General features: G+C 37.8%; 1 protein-coding gene across 1 annotated transcript in view; it reads left to right on the forward strand.

Moving 5' to 3' along the window:
- LOC138813689 (uncharacterized) overlaps positions 1-12222 on the forward strand; it is a 38431-nt gene extending 26209 nt beyond the window's left edge. The window contains 5 exon segments of the mRNA XM_070002076.1: positions 10273-10396; positions 11301-11328; positions 11330-11892; positions 11895-12125; positions 12128-12222. Coding sequence (XP_069858177.1) covers positions 10273-10396; positions 11301-11328; positions 11330-11892; positions 11895-12125; positions 12128-12222 — 1041 coding nt within the window.
- The last annotated feature ends 6808 nt before the right edge of the window (positions 12223-19030 follow it).

The raw sequence follows: 19030 nt of genomic DNA on the forward strand, positions 1-19030 counted from the left end.
GCCTTCCTCTACTCAGGTAAGTTCTTCTATTTTGGAGCACACAAACCATGAGCAAGAGCACTTGCTAGAGGAGTTTCTTTCTGTAGGAAATTAAATACTGTTGTATGTGTGCATGTATGATTCTGTTTTTATATATGGTACATGTACATACACACATATTAACACACATCATATATTTATTTGTATCCCTAGATCATACATATCCAGCTTGCTGATATTAATGAGTATATATTTCAGTATTTGACATAATTGTTTCAACTCTTAAACTTTTTCCATTATATTATGAGAAACTATTGGAAATACAAATTTGAACAAATGTATATTCACATTTAAAACAGTAAATATTTCATGTGCTTTCCCAAACCCTATGAAATTTTTATGTTTCAATATGCTCTGAAGAAAACAACAGGCCAGTAACAAGGATAAAACATATTCCATCTTTCTATAAATTAAATTTGGCCAGTGCAGAGGCTTGAACAAAGTGCCTGGGTATGTCCTTGAGTCTGTGTTCATAGTTAGCACACAATCACTTCAAGCATAGCAAAACTTCTGACTTTTTCTGAAAAATTAATTGGATACAATGTTCTCACTGACCTTTCTGCCGTGGCCCGCTTGGAAGCATGATCTCTGATCTGAGCCTCTTGATTAGCTGGTATTAAATCCTTGAGCCACCAGCTCCTGTTAATGAACTCATTAGTTATGATTATTGTCAACATAGATAGTGTTTTAAAAATCTGTAAATTCAGCAATTCCATATGAGTTTCTTTAGTCATAGCAAAGGATAGCTTGCTGAAAACAATTTTCCATGTTTTTCATGAGTACCCTAGTTTCATCCAACATTTGGTATTAATTATTTAGCAAGCACAAACTATAAACATTCACAAAGGAATGGTTGTGGCAAAATGACTTTTCTGAAAATCCTCCTCTTTTTCTGAGTGATCAGGAAGGATTATTTTTTCACAAAGATTATTTTGATTCCTCCAAAGATTTTCTTTTGGGATACTTCACTAGGTGTCTCTACTATTCTTGAATTCAGAATCAGAGATTAAAGGCAATCAGGAGCTTTTAATATTTAGCTTTCTGTCTTAACTCTGGAACATACTTGAACATAAGATGATGTCTCTTTTTAGCTGCAGTTTGGAGGAGGTCAAGAGAAGATGGCGGAGGAGAAGCTGGAGTCTTAACAAGCTCTCGCATAGAAAGCAGTTTTACAGTTCCAGTGAACAGTCCTAAGCCAGAGAATCACACCAAGTGTGCCATCACAGGACAGAGAGTCAAGCCAGAGAGGGAAAATCCAGGCAAGGAGACACATCTGAGCTCTTGCTAGCCACCTCTGCTGTGGCGGCAGCGGTGGCGGCGGCAGCGGTGGTGGCAGAAGCAATCGCCGGCGCCATACCTGAGCCACAGAGTCTGGGACAAAGGAGCCAGAAGCAGCGGGCAAGCGGATTCTATTCAACACCAACAAGAACTGACAAGGAGCGGACATCTTCATCCTGCAGTTTGAAGACCAGAGATGACCCAGGAACCAAGACTCGGCATGAGTAGAAGCCTGACATCCTCACTCCTTCTCAGGGAGCAGAGGAGGGAAGGCCACTCCTCCCCCCTCCCCCAGTACTGGAGATCTCCATCTTGGATACCAACAAAGCTCAGTGGAGATTCTAGCTCCAACTCAAGCCTTGGAATGAAACGAATCATTTAGCAGGTCACAAGAACTTAATGGTGGCATGAACTGCCAGACTCAGCTCAACCCAGGGAAAAGTCACCCAGCTTGGGCGCCAGCCCTGGGAGTGGCTTTCCTCACTTGGTAATCAGAGACAGAGGCTGCCTCTCCCTCTAGCAGCCTCGACAATCAATTGAAATTCAGTAAACAGAAACCCTGAGAATGGCTCCAGGCTGGGCTCTGTGAGTTTTTCACAAACTAGCCCCCCAGGAAAAGCTATTGTTTGTTGAAAGGCCTCAACTCTACTCAGAACCTAGCCTCATCACTGCATCCCCCTCTTTTGTGATGCTCAAAGCAGATCTGCCTCCCATTGAACTAGCCTGGGAGGAGGATTGCAAAATCCTGGGTAAAGCAGAGCATTTTTCCGCCTGTTCAAACAAACTGACTTAAGAAACCAACTAAGCCACAGGACCACAAGCAGACCAGAGACTCCAACAAGAGGCTGGTTATAGACACAAGGGAGATACAGGATTTTTCCCACCCCTCCCAAAAAAAATCAAAGAACTTTTTGTTTCTTCTTCTTCTTCTTCTTCTTCTTCTTCTTCTTCTTCTTCTTCTTCTTCTTCTTCTTCTTCTTCTTCTTCTTCTTCTTCTTCTTCTTCTTCTTCTTCTTCTTCTTCTTCTTCTTCTTCTTCTTCTTCTTCTTCTTCTTCTTCTTCTTCTTCTTCTTCTTCTTCTTCTTCTTCTTCTTCTTCTTCTTCTTCTTCTTCTTCTTTTGGTACCTTATATAAAACATTTTTTTTCTTTTCTAAAACTATTTTTAATCTTCAATTTTTGCCTTTTTAAAAAAAATTGTTTTTTTCCTCTTATAATTTCTATTTTACGGAAACGTGAGTATGTGTTTTTCTTTCTTTTTTTTTGTTTTCTTTCTCTGTTTTTTCTTTTTTAATTATCTTTTTGATTTATGTTTACCTCCACTGAACTTCTGATCTTTTTTCTTCCTTTCTTATCCTTTTCACCTTTTCCTCTCTTTCGTTCTTCTTTATGTGACTTAATTCTTGTCATGCACATCCTCAGATAAACCCGTAGTTGAACTATTAGACCCTATCCCCCATTGTGTACACACTTAATCCACAAATTTATTACTCAATTCAAAACCTCTGAGACTTAAATTCCTTGATAGCAGTACTACCTCTTTATACATATATAATATTTTAAGCATTTTTATTTTTAAAATTTTTCACATCTCCTTGATATCCCTCCCCTTCTCTCAATATATTCACGTTCTTCTCTAAATAGATTGTTTTCGTTTCTGCTTAATATTATTAATTTTTACTTTTCTATCTTTTCTGGTCTCTTTTCTTTTCCCTTTCCGTTTCTTCTTTTTTTCTCTTTCTCTAATTTCATCCTACCAAACCTATTTCCTGCTTTGAGAATATGACTTATTTAACTCTCCCTGTGCCTCCCCATATCAATCTATTCCTATTTTTTACCCACATCTCTACCTAACTGTAATAATTTCTGGTTTTCCAAATTCTTCTTTGAGGTTCGTAGCCCATTAACATATAGTTGTTTGATGTTGAATAGATGTATCTGTTGAACTAGATTGTATCTGTAGACTATTGACTGTGCAAATTCAGACTTGGGTTGATGCTTCCCTTAAGATAGTGTTCTAGCACAAAACTGGTGCTATTTTCATCTCAAATGGACAGAGTAAGCCTGAAAAACACAAGAAAAATGCTAAGTCTGGGTATCTTAATTACCAATATTGATAATGAGGGGACAGAACAGATAATGAATAATCCAGAGGAAAGTTCCCAAATAGCTCTACAAACACTGCTGGCAAACATGATAAATGAAAAGATTGAAACCATACAAAGGACTCTGTATGAGCGTGATAGGGAGAGAGAGGAGACAATCCAAAAGTTTATACAGGAATATAATAAGCGTGAGGAAGTGACTCAAAAACTGATACAGGATTTGCGTGAGCAGCTTGAGAATACTCAAAGAGAAAGGCAGGAATGGCATGAGCAGCTTGAAAACACTCAAAGAGAACTACAGGAATCCCATGAACGGGAGGAAGCTAATCAAAGAGTAATACAGGAATTAAGAGAGCAGGAAGAGAATACACAAAGACCACTGAAGGCATTCATGGAATCCATTAACAAAGAGCTGAAGGAAGTCAGGGAGACCACAAAGGGAATGCTGAATGGAACCCAACAGAAGGAATGGGAGTCTGAGGAAACCATGACCTATCAACTAACTGATTTGAGAATAAAAACTGAACACCAAATTAAGGAAGTATAGAAGTTCATACAAGATCTAAAACAAAGTTTCAACAAAGAATTTGAAGCCATCAAAGCTGACCAATTAGAAGGAAGAGATAAAAAAAAAAGTAGAAAATCTTGACAGCATGTTAGACCATGCAGAAGATCGAATCTCAGGGATTGAAGACAGCCTAAATATTATAGAGAAAGAACATACAACCATCCAAGACAAGTCCAAGAAATATGATAGATCTATCCAACACCTGGAAGACACCATCAGAAGGCCTATTCTAAGGATAATGGGTGTAGAGAAGCACCTAGAAACAGAAGTTAATGGCCTAGTAAATTTGTTTAACAGGATCCTAGCAGAGAACATCCCAAACATGCAAAAAGATAGGCCTATTCAGATACAAGAAGCTTTTAGAACCACAAATAGACTAGACCAGAATAGGACATCCTACCATCACATTATAATCCACACAGGATCAACTCAGACCAAAGAAAAGATCCTTAAAGCTGTCAAGGAGAAAAGATTAATCACCTATAAAGGGAAAACAATTAGAATCACCTCAGATTTCTCAGCAGAGACAAAGTAAGAAGAGCCTGGAACGATATATGCCATGCCCTAAAAACAAACAACTATCAACCAAGAATACTGTACCCAGCTAAACTCTCCTTCATAACTGAAGGCCAAATAAAAACCTTCCATAGCAAAGAAAAATTGAAACAATACATCTCCACCAAACCAGCCCTACAAAAGATTCTTAAAGATGTCCTACACATAGAAAATCAACAAGACCACAATAAAGGCCAAGAAACTGCACTCAAACTGCACCTATGGATCATGAGAATCCTAGAACCATAGGAAGAACTCAGTTTTCACAGCCCCCAAGAAGGTGGATAACATGGCAGGAACTCCCAAATATCTCTCAGTCCTATCTCTTAACTTAATGGACTTAACTCTCCAATTAAGCAACATAGACTGTCTAGTTGGATTAAAAAACAAGACCCTTCTATCTACTGCCTTCAGGATCACATCTTGCCCATTAAAACACACACATTTTCAATGTTAAAGGCTGGAACAAAATCTACCAAGCAAACAGTCCCTATAATCAGGCAGGATTTGCAATCCTAATATCAGATAAAATAGACTTCAAATTAAAATTCGTGAGGAGATAAAGGAGGTCGCTACATACAAATTAATAGATCTCTCCTTCAGTATAATATTACAATTCTAAATATCTATTCGCCAAACAATTTATCCAAGAAACACTACTTTCCCTCAAATCCCATATAGATCCAAAGACATTAATTGTTGGGGACTTTAATACACCACTCTCCCCACTAGATAGATCAACTGGGCAAAAACTCACAGAAAAACCGCAGATATAAACTGCTGCATAGATCAGCTAGATTTAACAGACATCTACCGAACATTTCACCCAGCAGCATAAGAATACACGTTTTTCTCAGCAGCACATGGAACATTTTCTAAAATAGACAACATTTTAGGCCACAAAGCAAACTTGTCTAAATGCAGAAATATTGAAGTTATATCTTGCATTTTCTCTAACCAGAAGGGAATAAAATTACAACTCAACACAAAAAGCAACCAAAGAAAGTCCAGTAACACATGGAGGTTGAACAACACTATGCTGAATCACGAGTGGATCATGGAAGAGATTAGAAAGGAAATTCAAATTTGCATGCTATTCAACCAAAATGAAGACACAAATTACCAGCTCCTCTGAGACACAGCAAAGGCAGTACTCAGAGGCAAGTTTATACCTCTGAGCTCCTACATCAACAAATTGGAGAGATCTGAAACCAACGATTTAATGACACATCTAAACCTCCTTGAAAAAGAGCAGCAAGATAAACCGCAATCCAGTAGATGGAGAGAAATAATTAAAATTAAATCAGAATTAAATGAATTAGAATCCAAAAAAAACCTAGAAAGAATCAACAAAACAAAGAGTTGGTTCTTCGAAAACATTAACAAAATTGACAGACCCTTAGCAAATCTTATCAGAAAAAGAAGAGAACACACCCAAATAAATAAAGTCAGGGATGAGAATGGAAACATCACCACGGAAAAAAGCAAGATTCAGAACATTATAAGGGAATACTTCTCAAAACTTTATGCTAATAAGTTTGAGAACATGACAGAAATGGACCTTTTCCTAGCAAATGTTGGCATGCCAAAACTAAATGAAGATGAGTTAAGCCATCTTAACAGGCCCATATCAAGCATTGAAATAGAAAGAGCAATAAGAGACCTCCCAGCTAAAAAAAAAGTCCAGGACAAGATGGTTTTACAGCGGAATTTTACACGGCCTTCAAGGCAGAGCTGACACCAATACTCCTCCAACTCTTCAATGAAATTGAAAGAGAGAGTTCACTACCGAACACATTCTATGAAGCTATCATAAAGCTCGTCCCAAAACCAGGCAGGGACTCATCAAAGAAAGAGAACTACAGACCCATTTCTTTGATGAACATTGATGCAAAACTTCTCAACAAAATTTTGGCCAATCGACTTCAACAATTCATTCAAAACATCATACACCACGATCAAACAGGATTCATTTCATTGATGCAAAGCTGGTTCAATATATGCAAATCAATTAATATTATTCATCACATCAACAGGAGCAAGAATAAGAACCACATGGTTATCTCAATAGATACAGAAAAAACATTTGACAAGATCCAACACCCCTTTATGATGAAGGTTTTGGAAAAATTAGGAATCCATGTAACATTACTCAAAACAATAAAGGCTGTATATGACAAACCTACAGCCAGCATTATACTCAATGGTGAAAAACTAAAGTCATTTCCTATTAACTCAGGAACAAGACAAGGATGTCCCTCTCTCCACTTCTTTTCAATCTAGTATTAGAATGCCTAGCTACAGCAATAAGACAAGATGCAGACATAAAGTGGATCCAAAAAGGGAAAGAAGAAATAAAACTATCTCTCTTTGCAGTTGACATGATCTTGTATTTAAGGAATCCCATGAACTCCACTACCAAATTACTCAAGCTGATTCAAAACTTTGACAAAGTAGCACGGTATAAAATTAACCCCCCAAAATGAATGGCTTCTCTATATGCCAACAATGAGAACAGTGTGGCTGAAATTAGGAAAGCAACTGCATTTGTAATAGCCCCACAAAAAACGAAGTACCTAGGAATTAACTTAACCAAAGAAGTGAAGGACCTCTATGATGAAAACTTTAAAATCTTGAAAAAGGAAATCAACACAGAACTTAAAAAATGGCAAAACCTCCCCTGCTCCTGGATTGGAAAGATTAACATCGTGAAAATGGCAATACTTCTTAAGGCTATCTACAAATTCAACGCAATACCTATCAAAATTCCACCCTCATTCTTCAAGGAAATAGAAGAGGCAATCCAAAAAGGCACATGGAACAATAAAAGAACCAGAATAGCAAAAACGCTCCTGAACAGAAAGAACACTGTTGGAAGAATATCAATACCAAATTTCAAACTCTACCATAAAGCCATATTAAGCAAAACAGCTTGGTATTGGCATAAGAACAGACCTCAGGACCAATGGAATAGAATTGAAAACCAGAAATGAACCTACAGACCTATAGCCATCTAATCTTTGATAAGAGAGCTAAAACAATAGAATGGAAGAAAGACAGGCTCTTCAGTAAATGGTGCTGGTAAAATTGGTTAACTACTTGTAGAAAACTAATGCTAGATCCTTATATATCACCCTGCACCAGAATCAAATCCAAATGCATCAAAGACCTCGGAGTCAAAGCAGACACTCTGAAAACATTACAGGATGGAATAGGAGAAACCCTAGGTCCTCTTTGCTCAGGCGGAAATATTCTGAATAGAGACCCAGAAACACAACAAATCAAAGAAAGGTTCGACAAATGGGATTGCATGAAGTTGCAGAACTTCTGCATGGCAAAGGACATAGCTAGCAAGATCAATATAAAACCCACGGATTGGGAGAACATCTTCACTGTCCATGCAACAGAGAAGGGTCTCATATCTAAAATATACTTGGAACCAAAGAAAATTAAATCCCCCAACAACAAATCCTCAAAGAAACAACTACCCAATAAAAAAAGTGGGCTAAAGACTTAAAGAGAAACTTCTCTGAAGAAGAAAGAAGGATGGCCAATAGACACATGAAGAAATGCTTAACCTCCCTAGCCATGAATGAAATGCAAATCAAAACATTGAGATACCACCTCACTCCATTTAGAATGGCAAAAATCAAGAACTCTAACAACAACAGAGACTGGAGGGGATGTGGAGAGAAGGGAACCTTACTTCATTGTTGGTGGGAATGTAAACGTGTTCAACCACTTTGGAAAGCAGTATGGAGGTTCCTCAAAAGATTTCACATAGAGCTCCCCTATGACCCAGCAATCCCACTTTTGGGCATTTACCCAAATGTTTACAAACAAGACCACACTAAAGCTACCAGCACAACTATGTTTATTGCAGCATTATTTACCATAGCTAAGATATGGAACCAACCCAGATGCCCCTCAGTAGATGAATGGATCAAGAAAATGTGGTATATATACACAATGGAATTCTATGCCTCCATCAGAAAGAATGACATTGCCTCATTTGTTAGGAAATGGAAAAACTTGGAAAAAATTATATTAAGTGAAGTAAGCCAGGCCCAAAGAAACATAGGTCCCTTATTTGCAATATTAATACATGTGTTAGTCAAGTGGAAATGGTCAGATAATATGATGTTAGGAAAATGAACCCTTAGATATGTATTTTAATGTTTTTTTCTTTCATGCCTTTGTTTCTAAAGCATTTATAAGATTATGCCTTTATTGTTTTGTAAGTCCCTCCCCCACAGTATAACCCCTGCTTTCACTATATTTGATGTCAATATAACTTGTGGTGGAGATGGGGAAAAACAAGTCGTTTAAGGATACAGGTGGACCTGTTGCAATAAAGAGAAGTACAAGGTGTCATGTCGAAAATGAGCTTTACAACGTTGGTGCTGGGGGTTGGGGGAGGGGAGGAGGCTTGTGGAGGGTGGCTGGGAAGTGATGTGAAGGGTAAACAAAGGAGGAGGCTGCAATGCTTGATAAGAAATGTACGTATTATCCTGCCCATGTAATTGTAACCCCTCTGTGCAGTATGTTCACAAAAAAAAATAAAATAAAAAATTAAAAATTAAAAAAAATGTCATCCAGTTTTACAGTCCTACTGGAGATCAAGTGATTTGGGATGAGAAAAATAAATTGAAACCAGAGTATGAAATTCTGATATTTGGATTTTCCAGAGAGCCTTGAAGTTGAGGTGAAAGTAGAAAATTTTCTCCATATACTCCACATGGCAATCAACTGTCTTTATCTGAAGATATGGTAGAGTGGGCCTTTGCAACTACAGGGGTGAGTTGGATCTAACCCTCATAATTTTAAGCACACACGAATCAGCAAAGTCACCCTTTACGTTTGTACCTGGATCAGGTCCAACTAGGTTTTGCTATTGGAGAATCTAGCTGGACCGGCGTCTAATATATCTGAAAGGAATATCATAGTTTACAGTCAGCTTACACATGAAAATTTGTGAGTTTACTATTGCCAATAAACCTCTGAAAATTTGGAGGTAGAGCTGTGATTAAGGTAGTAGAATGCTATCCTTGGGACAAAATAGTTTTCAAGTACAGTGCCCAGTCCTTGATTTCAATCCCCAGGAGCAGAACCAAAAGAGTTAAGTGTGTTTCTACATGTTGATTTTGAGTATTTTCATAAGATATAAATAATATTTTTCTCTTTGGGATTCTAACACTGTGATAAATTACCTGAAGAGTTAAATTATGGGGTTGAAAGGTTGCTATTGTTCCTTTCTGTGGAGATTCATTCATTGGTTAATTGACCTCCTCCTTAACCATCTCAGGTTATACGAATCATTGAAGGCACCTGTGAGAAGATTTTCACCTCATGAACAAAGGAAAACAAAGAGGAAAAATAAAGTGATCCCAGGGCTCACATAACTCTATAAAGTGGAGGGCTCCCTCTTGCACTTTCGAATGTCACAGATAAGTAGAAGAAAGCATTTAGTGCCAGGAATTCAAGGATATACCACAGGGCTGTACACTAAAAATTACTTTCTCACCACTACTGACAAGAGCCTAGAAATCAAGATTGTACACATAGCCTTGGGGAATCATTGAATATGTAATCTATAATAGAATTCAATAAATCAGCTGCACTTACCTGCTTAAAACATTATGCTTCAACATCCCATTTGAAAGGCATGGATTGCTGTAATGTTTGGTACAAGTCTGAACAATTACAGACATATCCCTGCCTTTCCTCAGACTCCTCACTCTGCCTGTAGTGAGAGTTGTGATCCTAGATTCCAGAAATCTCCTCAGGAGGGAAAGGCTGCCTGTTGCTTTGATTGTACACCTTGTCCAGAAAATGAGATTGCTAATGGGACAGGTGAGTTGTGTCTTATAAAGAAATCCTTTATTTCTCTTTAGTTATCCTCAATTTAAACAGGTTAATGAAAAACTGTGTATTAGGATTACAGAGCCTCTTCTCCTTTTTTCTGTTAAAAACTAAAGTCTGACAAATGGTGGTATTACTAATGGAAATATGATAGAATATGGCTTTGAAATACATATTTAACATGATTTTGCAGTCTATTGCAGGCAAAGTTGTCTCCAGGAATCCTTATTACTAATCCTTAGCACAAGTCTAACCTCTATAATAAAATTAGACATAAGTTCTACAAGGAAAGTATTCATCTTAAAACTTATATTTTACTCACACAGAAAACTTGGATCTTGCTTATCTTTATTTCTCAGTGCCCAAAATATGTCTTGGCAAAGGACAAGGGCTCAGTAAGCTAGAATCAGTTTAAGACTTGAGCATGACTATAGAGGGTCCAAGAGTGATCAGTTTCTTCCTACAACTTCACAGAGGAGCAGGTAAGAAAAGCATAATGAGATGATATCAAAGATAATATACCACAATGTAATGTTGATATCTTACAGAAATATACCAAGCAATGTAAGCTGTATAATTCCAATTATAATACAATCCAGGACTCTAATTAGCATGACAAAAAGTATAAAATTTTAATAAGACATTGCAGTAGCCCAACTATTATATAATCAATACATATAATTATCAATTAGCAACAACATATGTTGAATAAAGATGCTTGAATAAAGAAGAATATAAAAATTGGAGCCAGGTACGGCTTGTGAAAAAGTACAAAAAAACTTTTATGATAGTAAATGCTGAAATCTGAGGATTTCAACTAAATGAAAATTTTCCAAAATTCTTTGAAGAAAACTAGATTCATAAAAAGTAATGGGTTTTATAAATGTCTCACCAGATATGAAGCAATGTGTGAAGTGTCCAGATCCAGTATGCCAACACACAGAAGACTCAGTGTTTCATGAGAGCTGCAGATTTCCTGGCTTTTGGATATTCCTTGGGCATGGCTCTGGCCTGCATGGCTCTTTGCTTCTCTATACTAACTACTGCTGTTATTGGGATGTTTGTAAAACACCAAGACACTGTCATTGGCAAGGCCAATAACCGGGCTCTCAGTTACATCTTGCTCATCTCCCTCATCTTCTGTTTCCTCTGTTTTTTGCTCTTTCTTCGTTGACCCAAAACTGCCACCTGCATCCTACAGCAGATCACATTTGGGGTTGTATTCACTGTGGCTATTTCCACAGTGTTGGCCAAAACAGTGACTGTGGTTCTGGCCTTCAAGTCCACTTCCCCATGGAGAAGGGTGAGGTGGCTGCTGGTATCAGGGGCTCTTAACTTCAACATCCCCATCTGCACCCTCATCCAGGTGACCCTCTGTGGCCTCTGGCTGGGAACCTATCCTCCTCCCTTTGTGGACTCAGATGCACACTCTGAACATGGCCACATCATCATCCTGTGCAAGAAGGGCTCCCTCACTCCCTTCTACTGTGTCTTGGGTACCTGGACTTTTTGGCCATGTGCAGATTCACTGTGGCTTTTTTGGTGAGGAACCTGCCTGACACCTTCAATGAAGCCAAGTTCCTGACCTTCAGTATGCTGGTGTTCTGCAGTGTGTGGCTCATCTTTCTACCTGTCTACCACAGTACCAATAGGAAAGTCATGGTGCCTGTGGAGGTCTTCTCCATCTTGGCCTCTGGTGCAGGGATCTTAGGCTGCATTTTTGCCCCAAGTGTTATATCCTCTTGTTAATGCCAAATAGAAATTCTCTTTATGGCTTCAGGGATGAAAGACATAGTTGGAGAAATCAGCATACTTAATATTAAGTACCTAGGTTTGATTCGCATACAGAAGATGTGATCTAAACCTATAGTTATAGTAATTATCTCTTCTTGTCATAGTTTTTATTATAGAATTTTTACTTCAATAAGTAAGGTTGTACAGTTATTTCCTAGCAATGGTAGTCACAAGTGATGGTAATAACAATTTATGCTCGAGATTTGCTTATGTGTCTTGGTTCTTCCTATTTAATCTGCACTTAATTATATTATCCCCTCTTCCTTAAGTCTTTTCTCTATTATCTTTTACATATGTATATTTTTATTGTAAAGATACTGTACAGAGTGTTTACAGTTATGTGAGTAAGATAATGAGTACATTTCCTATCGAGCATCTTTAACCCTTCCTTTCTTTTCCCCTACCATCCCTTCAGTCCCATGTCCTTATTCCTTCCCTGCTCTCCCCCTCCAAGTTGTAATGTTTGTTTTCAACATAGTGTCTTGTACATCTTATTGCTACAATAGGTCAATCTGTGTCCTTGTTTCAGCATTTTATTTTTTTTTTTTTTTGGGTCCGGTCGTGGGGCCTGAACTCTGGGCCTGGGTGCTGTCCCTCAGCTCTTCAGCTCAAGGCTAGCACTCTACTACTTGAGCCACAGCGCCACTTCCGGCTTTTTTTTTTTTTTTTTTTTTTGCTTATGTGGTGCTGAGGAATCGAACCCAGGGCCTCAGGCATGCAAGGCAAGCACTCTACCACTGAGCCACCTTCCCAGCCCCTGTTTCAGCATTTTATTTCCCTTCCCCTCCCCAAATTAGAAAAATGTATGTACATGATCAGGGCACCAGAATCAGTTACAGTAAAAACAGGGGTTATACCATGGGGATAGAACATACAAAAGAAAAACATTTACTTAACCTATTTAAATTGACAGGAAAAAGATAAAAACTATTGTGTCCCTGTCTTGGGGATTATTTCACTTAGTATCATCCATCATCTTTTTTTTTTTTTTTAAGTCTGGGCCTGGGTGCTTTCCCTGCACTCTACAGTTCAAGACAAGTGCTCTACCAATTGAGCCACAGAACCACTTCTGGTTTTTCTAGTGGTTTATTGGAGATAAGTATCTCAATGAAGTTTCCTGCTTAGGCTGGCTTTGAACCGTGATCCTCAGATCTCAGCCTCCTGAATAGCTAGGATTACAATCATGAGCCATCGGCATATGGCTAGCACCATCTTATATGATCATATGTACATAGTTTTTCTGCTAGTCTGGTAAGATTATCTATTGTCTTTCTCAATAATGCCTCTACATCATTATGTTTATTAACTTCCTGTCTGCTCACTGCCATGTTGCAGAATCCTCCAATACAGTTCATTAATATTTTCCTCTTCACAAATTTACATTTTTAATGTGGTCCTTAGATTTTGTTTTCTTCGATATTTGTATATTTCTACTCACATGTTGCCCTTTTGAAATTATCCTAAGTCTCTTTTGTGGGACCTTTTTCTCTGTCCTGATCTCTCTTTTTCTTTGTCTTTCTCCATCTCCTTCTTTGTCTTTCTCTTCCCTCTCACACTGCTTCCCTCATATAACTTGGGAATGATATGTATATGTTACAAAAATGAACTCTCTTTTAAATTTACAATGTAGAAAAAATTTTTGAATTTTCTCCTAAAATTAAAGTCCATCATGCATACTGGTAAGCCCTTTCTTTCCTGGATATACTCTTCATTACATGGTTGATAATATCTCTTCATTAATTTGACACAAAGAATTTTTAATGTTAAATATATAAGGCTATTTCTTGTAATATCATTACAACTTACAATTTGTTAAAACAGAAAAAATTGCCACATTTCAAAATCTTGATAAGGTAAGCTTTATTTATTTTTTCAAATAGATTGATTTAGGGGGTCCTATACTATGATTACATAATTACATTTTTAAGAGATATAGACACAATTGAACTCATTGCTTGTCTGTTCAACAGTTCTTTACTTGAGTATTTTTATTATAATTCAATTCATTTATGCATACTTGTATCAAGACCTATACTGTTCTTCACCATTTTCACTCAATGCTTCTTTACCACTTGAACCGTTTCTGTTTGTCCTCTTACTGAAAATAAGACTCTCGTACACTTTGTTCCCTAGGCTGATTCAAATTTCTTCTCACATCTACATTTGCTTTTTGTTTTTTTTGTCGGTCCTTGGGCTTGAACTCTGGGCCTGGGCGCTGTCCCTCAGCTCTTCAGCTCAATGTGAGCGCTCTACCACTTGAGCTACAGCGCCACTTCCGGTTTTCTGGTGGTTTATTGGAGATAGGAGTCTCACGGTCTCTCCTGCCCGGGCTAGCTTTGAACCGCGATCCTCAGAACTCAGCCTCCTGAGTAGCTAGGATTACAGGCGTGAGCCACCAGCGCCCGGCTCACATCTACATTTGTAATAAATACATGACTATGTAACTTACTATAGCTTTCTATAAATTAAATTTCTAATTGAAAATATAACAATAATTTGGCAAAAATATTGTGTGCTTGATCTGTTGTTAAGGGCATTATTTTAAAAAAAATGAAAATGTAATTAATTTTCAAATTCCTCAGTGTGGTAATCAAGATAAAATCAAAGTACTCATTAGTTTCTAATGAGTTTTTGACTATATTCTTTCTTTTTTTAGGAATTTCATTAATATAGTTGATTTATTTTATTTTATTTTATTTGAGAACATAATGTACAGAGGGGGTACAATTACATGAGCAGGATAATGCATATATTTCTTACCCAGCATTGCAGCCTCCTCCTTTGTTTACCGTTCACCTCCCTTCCCAGCCTCCCCCCTCCTCCCCACCCAATCATACCCCCCTCCCCCCCACACACCGACATTGTAAAGCTGGTTTTGACATGACATTTTGTACTTCTCATTGTTGCAACAGGTCCACCTGAATCCTTAAACGACTTGTTTGTCCCCATCTCCTCCACATGTTATACTGACATCAAATATAGTGAAAGCGGGCGTTACACTGTGGGGGAGGGACATACAAAGCAACAAAGAAATAATCTTATAAATGCGTTAAAAACACATGCATGAAAGAAACGAAAACATTAAAATACATATTTAAGGGATCATTTTCCTAACATCACATTATCTGACCTTATTCGCTTGACTCATACCTATACTAGATATTGCAAATAAGGGAAACCATGGGACCTATGTTTCTTTGGGCCTGGCTTACTTCACTTAATATAATTTTTTCCAAACCTTTCCATTTCCTAACAAATGGGGAAATGTCATTCTTTCTGATGGAGGCATAGAATTCCATTGTGTATATATACCACATTTTCTTGATCCATTCATCTACTGAGGGGCATCTGGGTTGGTTCCATATCTTAGCTATGGTAAATAATGCTGCAATAAACATAGTTGTGCTGGTAGCTTTAGTGTGGTCTTGTTTGTAAACATTTGCGTAAATGCCCAAAAGTGGGATTGCTGGATCATAGGGGAGATCTATGTGAAGTCGTTTGAGGAACCTCCATATTGCCTTCCAAAGTGGTTGAACAAGTTTACATTCCCACCAACAATGAAGTAAGGTTCCTTTCTGTCCACATCCCCTCCAGCATCTGTTGTTGTTAGAGTTCTTGATTTTTGCTGTTCTAACTTGAGTGAGGTGATATCTCAATGTTGTTTTGATTTGCATTTCTTTTATGGCTAGGGATGTTGAGGATGCCCACTCTCTCCACTTCTCTTCAATCTAGTATTAGAATGCCTAGCTACAGCAATAAGACAAGATGCAGACATAAAGGGGATCCAAATAGGGAAAGAAGAAATAAAACTCTCCCTCTTTGCAGATGACATGATCTTGTATTTAAAGAATCCCATAGACTCCACTCCCAAATTACTCAAGCTGATTCAAAACTTTGGCAAAGTAGCAGGTTATAAAATTAACCCCCCAAAATCGATGGCTTTTCTGTATGCCAACAATGAGAAAAGTGTGGCTGAAATTAGGAGAGCAACTCCATTTGTAATAGCCCCACAAAAAATAAAATACCTAGGAATTAACTAAAGAAGTGAAGGACCTCTATGATGAAAACTTTAAAATCTTGAAAAAGGAAATCAATACAGAACTTAAAAAATGGCAAAACCTCCCATGCTCCTGGATTGGCAAGATTAACATGGTGAAAATGGCAATACTTCCCAAGGCTATCTACAAATTCAACGCAATACCTATCAAAATTCCACCCTCATTCTTCAAGGAAATAGAAGAGGCAATCCAAAAATACATATGGAACAATAAAAGACCCCGAATAGCAAAAACGCTCCTCAATGGAAAGAACACTGCTGGAGGAATATCAATACCAAATTTCAAACTCTACTATAAAGCCATAGTAATCAAAACAGCTTGGTATTGGCATAAGAACAGACCTCAGGACCAATGGAATAGAATTGAAAACCCAGAAATGAACCTACAGACCTATAGCCATCTAATCTTTGATAAGAAAGCTAAAACAAGCCGGGCGCTGGTGGCTCACGCCTGTAATCCTAGCTACTCAGGAGGCTGAGATCTGAGGATCGCGGTTCAAAGCCAGCCCGGGCAAGAAAGACCATGAGACTCCTATCTCCAATAAACCACCAGAAAACCGGAAGTGGCTCTGTGGCTCAAGTGGTAGAGCACTCGCCTTGAGCTGAAGAGCTGAGGGACAGCGCCCAGGCCCAGAGTTCAAGCCCCACGACCGACAAAAAAAAAAAAAAAAAAAAAAAAAAAAAAAAAAAAAAGAAAGCTAAAACAATAGAATGGAAGAAAGACAGGCTCTTCAGTAAATGGTGCTGGCAAAATTGGTTAACTACATGTAGAAAACTAAAGCTAGATCCTTATATATCACCCTGCACCAGAATCAACTCCAAATGGATCAAAGACCTTGAAGTCAAAGCAGACACTCTGAAAACATTACAGGATGGAATAGGAGAAACCCTAGGTCTCCTTGGCTCAGGCCGAAATTTTCTGAATAGAGACCCGGAAGCACAACAAATCAAAGAAAGGTTGGACAAATGGGATTGCATAAGGTTGCAGAGCTTCTGCAGGGCAAATGACATAGCTAGCAAGATTAATAGAAAGCCCACTGATTGGGAGAAGATCTTTACTAGCCATAAAACGGACAAAGGTCTCATATCTAAAATATACTTGGAACTCAAAAAATTAAACCACCCAACAACAAATCCTCAAAGAAACAACTGCCCAATAAATAAGTGGGCGAAAGACTTAAAGAGAAGCTTCTCTGAAGAAGAAAGAAGGATGGCCAATAGACACATGACCAGGGTTGATTTTATATTGTAGAGTAAAATGTGTTATGTGAAATTATTGGGAGAATATGTGATTTCAGTGATTTTGCATAGTATTTTGTAGCATTTGCTATTTTTTTCTGAGTTAGGATTTGAGTGATCTTACACAACACTTCTTCCCTTAAATGAAATAATGAAAGAATAAGCATGTATTCATATGATGGATTGATTTCTTGAAGTAAAATTGAATAGACAGGAGCCAAGGATAAATTAAATGGAATGTAAAGGAAAAGTTCATGGGTAAATAGGTAGAAGAACAAAGATAAGAAAGGAATGAGGAAAATATAGCCATTTGAAAGATTTTTGTTTTTGTTACAATAATACTTTATTAATACGAAGCAGGCTGGATTTGGACTTTGAATCATGGTTTACTATCTTCTCTCTCTCTCTCTCTCTCTCTCTCTCTCTCTCTCTCTCTCTCTCTCTCTGTGTGTGTGTGTGTGTGTGTGTGTGTGTTGTTATTGGGAATCAACTGCCATAAGGTTTTACCTGCTCTTTTTTGCTTTAAAATGTTTTAGATAAAAGACTTTATGTGGTCATATAAAACTATCATAATGAAACCCATTTTCGGGGAGGGGGTCCGGTTGTGGGGTCTAAACTCTGGGCCTGAGTGCTGTCCCTCAGTTCTTCAGCTCAAAGTTAGCACTCTAACACTTGAGCCACAGCTCCACTTCTGGCTTTTTTCTTTTCGCTTATGTGGTGCTGAGGAATTGAACCCAGGGCCTCAGGCATTAAAGGCAAGTGCTTTACCACTGAGCCACCTTCCCAGCCCATAAAACCATTTTAAATATATACACTAGTAAAAATTTAAAATAATACAAAAATAAAATTTAAATTCAATCTAGGTAGAGTTGGAAAAATAACATCTCACTTTTGTATTTGGACCAAACTTCATTTTGTAATCACTGAAAATAAAATAAAGTAGAGATGAGTCCCAAGTTGATTTCACATATCCCTTCAAATAGTGGCTTAAAAAAACTAATGCCAAGGACTCAAAAACCTAAGTAAAGATCTCTAAAGACCTCTAGAGTGAACAAGAAAGCTATCATATAAGACATTAGATAAGCAGGTGGCAAAACATCCTGCATTCTGAGTGTGGCAGAATTAAATTTGCAAAATTGGCTATATTCTTGAGAGCTATTATGTATTGAATATTATTCCACTGAAAATTACAGTGTATTTTTGTAGGAGTATAAACATGTATAGTAAGCCAAATCAGTGAGATTATGAAGATCCTTCTCTGAATCCAGGCAGGGAAAGAAAGGTTCTGGAATGTTTTGCCTGGGTGGGGTGGCAGATATCTGTGATGCCAGCTCTGTAAGAGGTGGAAATTGAGGAAATGAGAGTTCCAGGGCAGTGCTATGTGGGTGATAGTCACAACAGTGATGCATGCCTATAACCACAGCTGTGATGGAAATGTAGAAATGCATTGAAATCCCTTTGTTTGCATTGATATGAAGTGAAAACATGTCAAAAATACACAGAGCAAGCTGGGTGTTAGTGACTTATGTCTGTAA

Source organism: Dipodomys merriami, unplaced genomic scaffold, assembly GCF_024711535.1.
Source record: "Dipodomys merriami isolate MVZ:Mamm:240054 unplaced genomic scaffold, mDipMer1.0.p SCAF_6, whole genome shotgun sequence".
NCBI lineage: Eukaryota > Metazoa > Chordata > Mammalia > Rodentia > Heteromyidae > Dipodomys > Dipodomys merriami.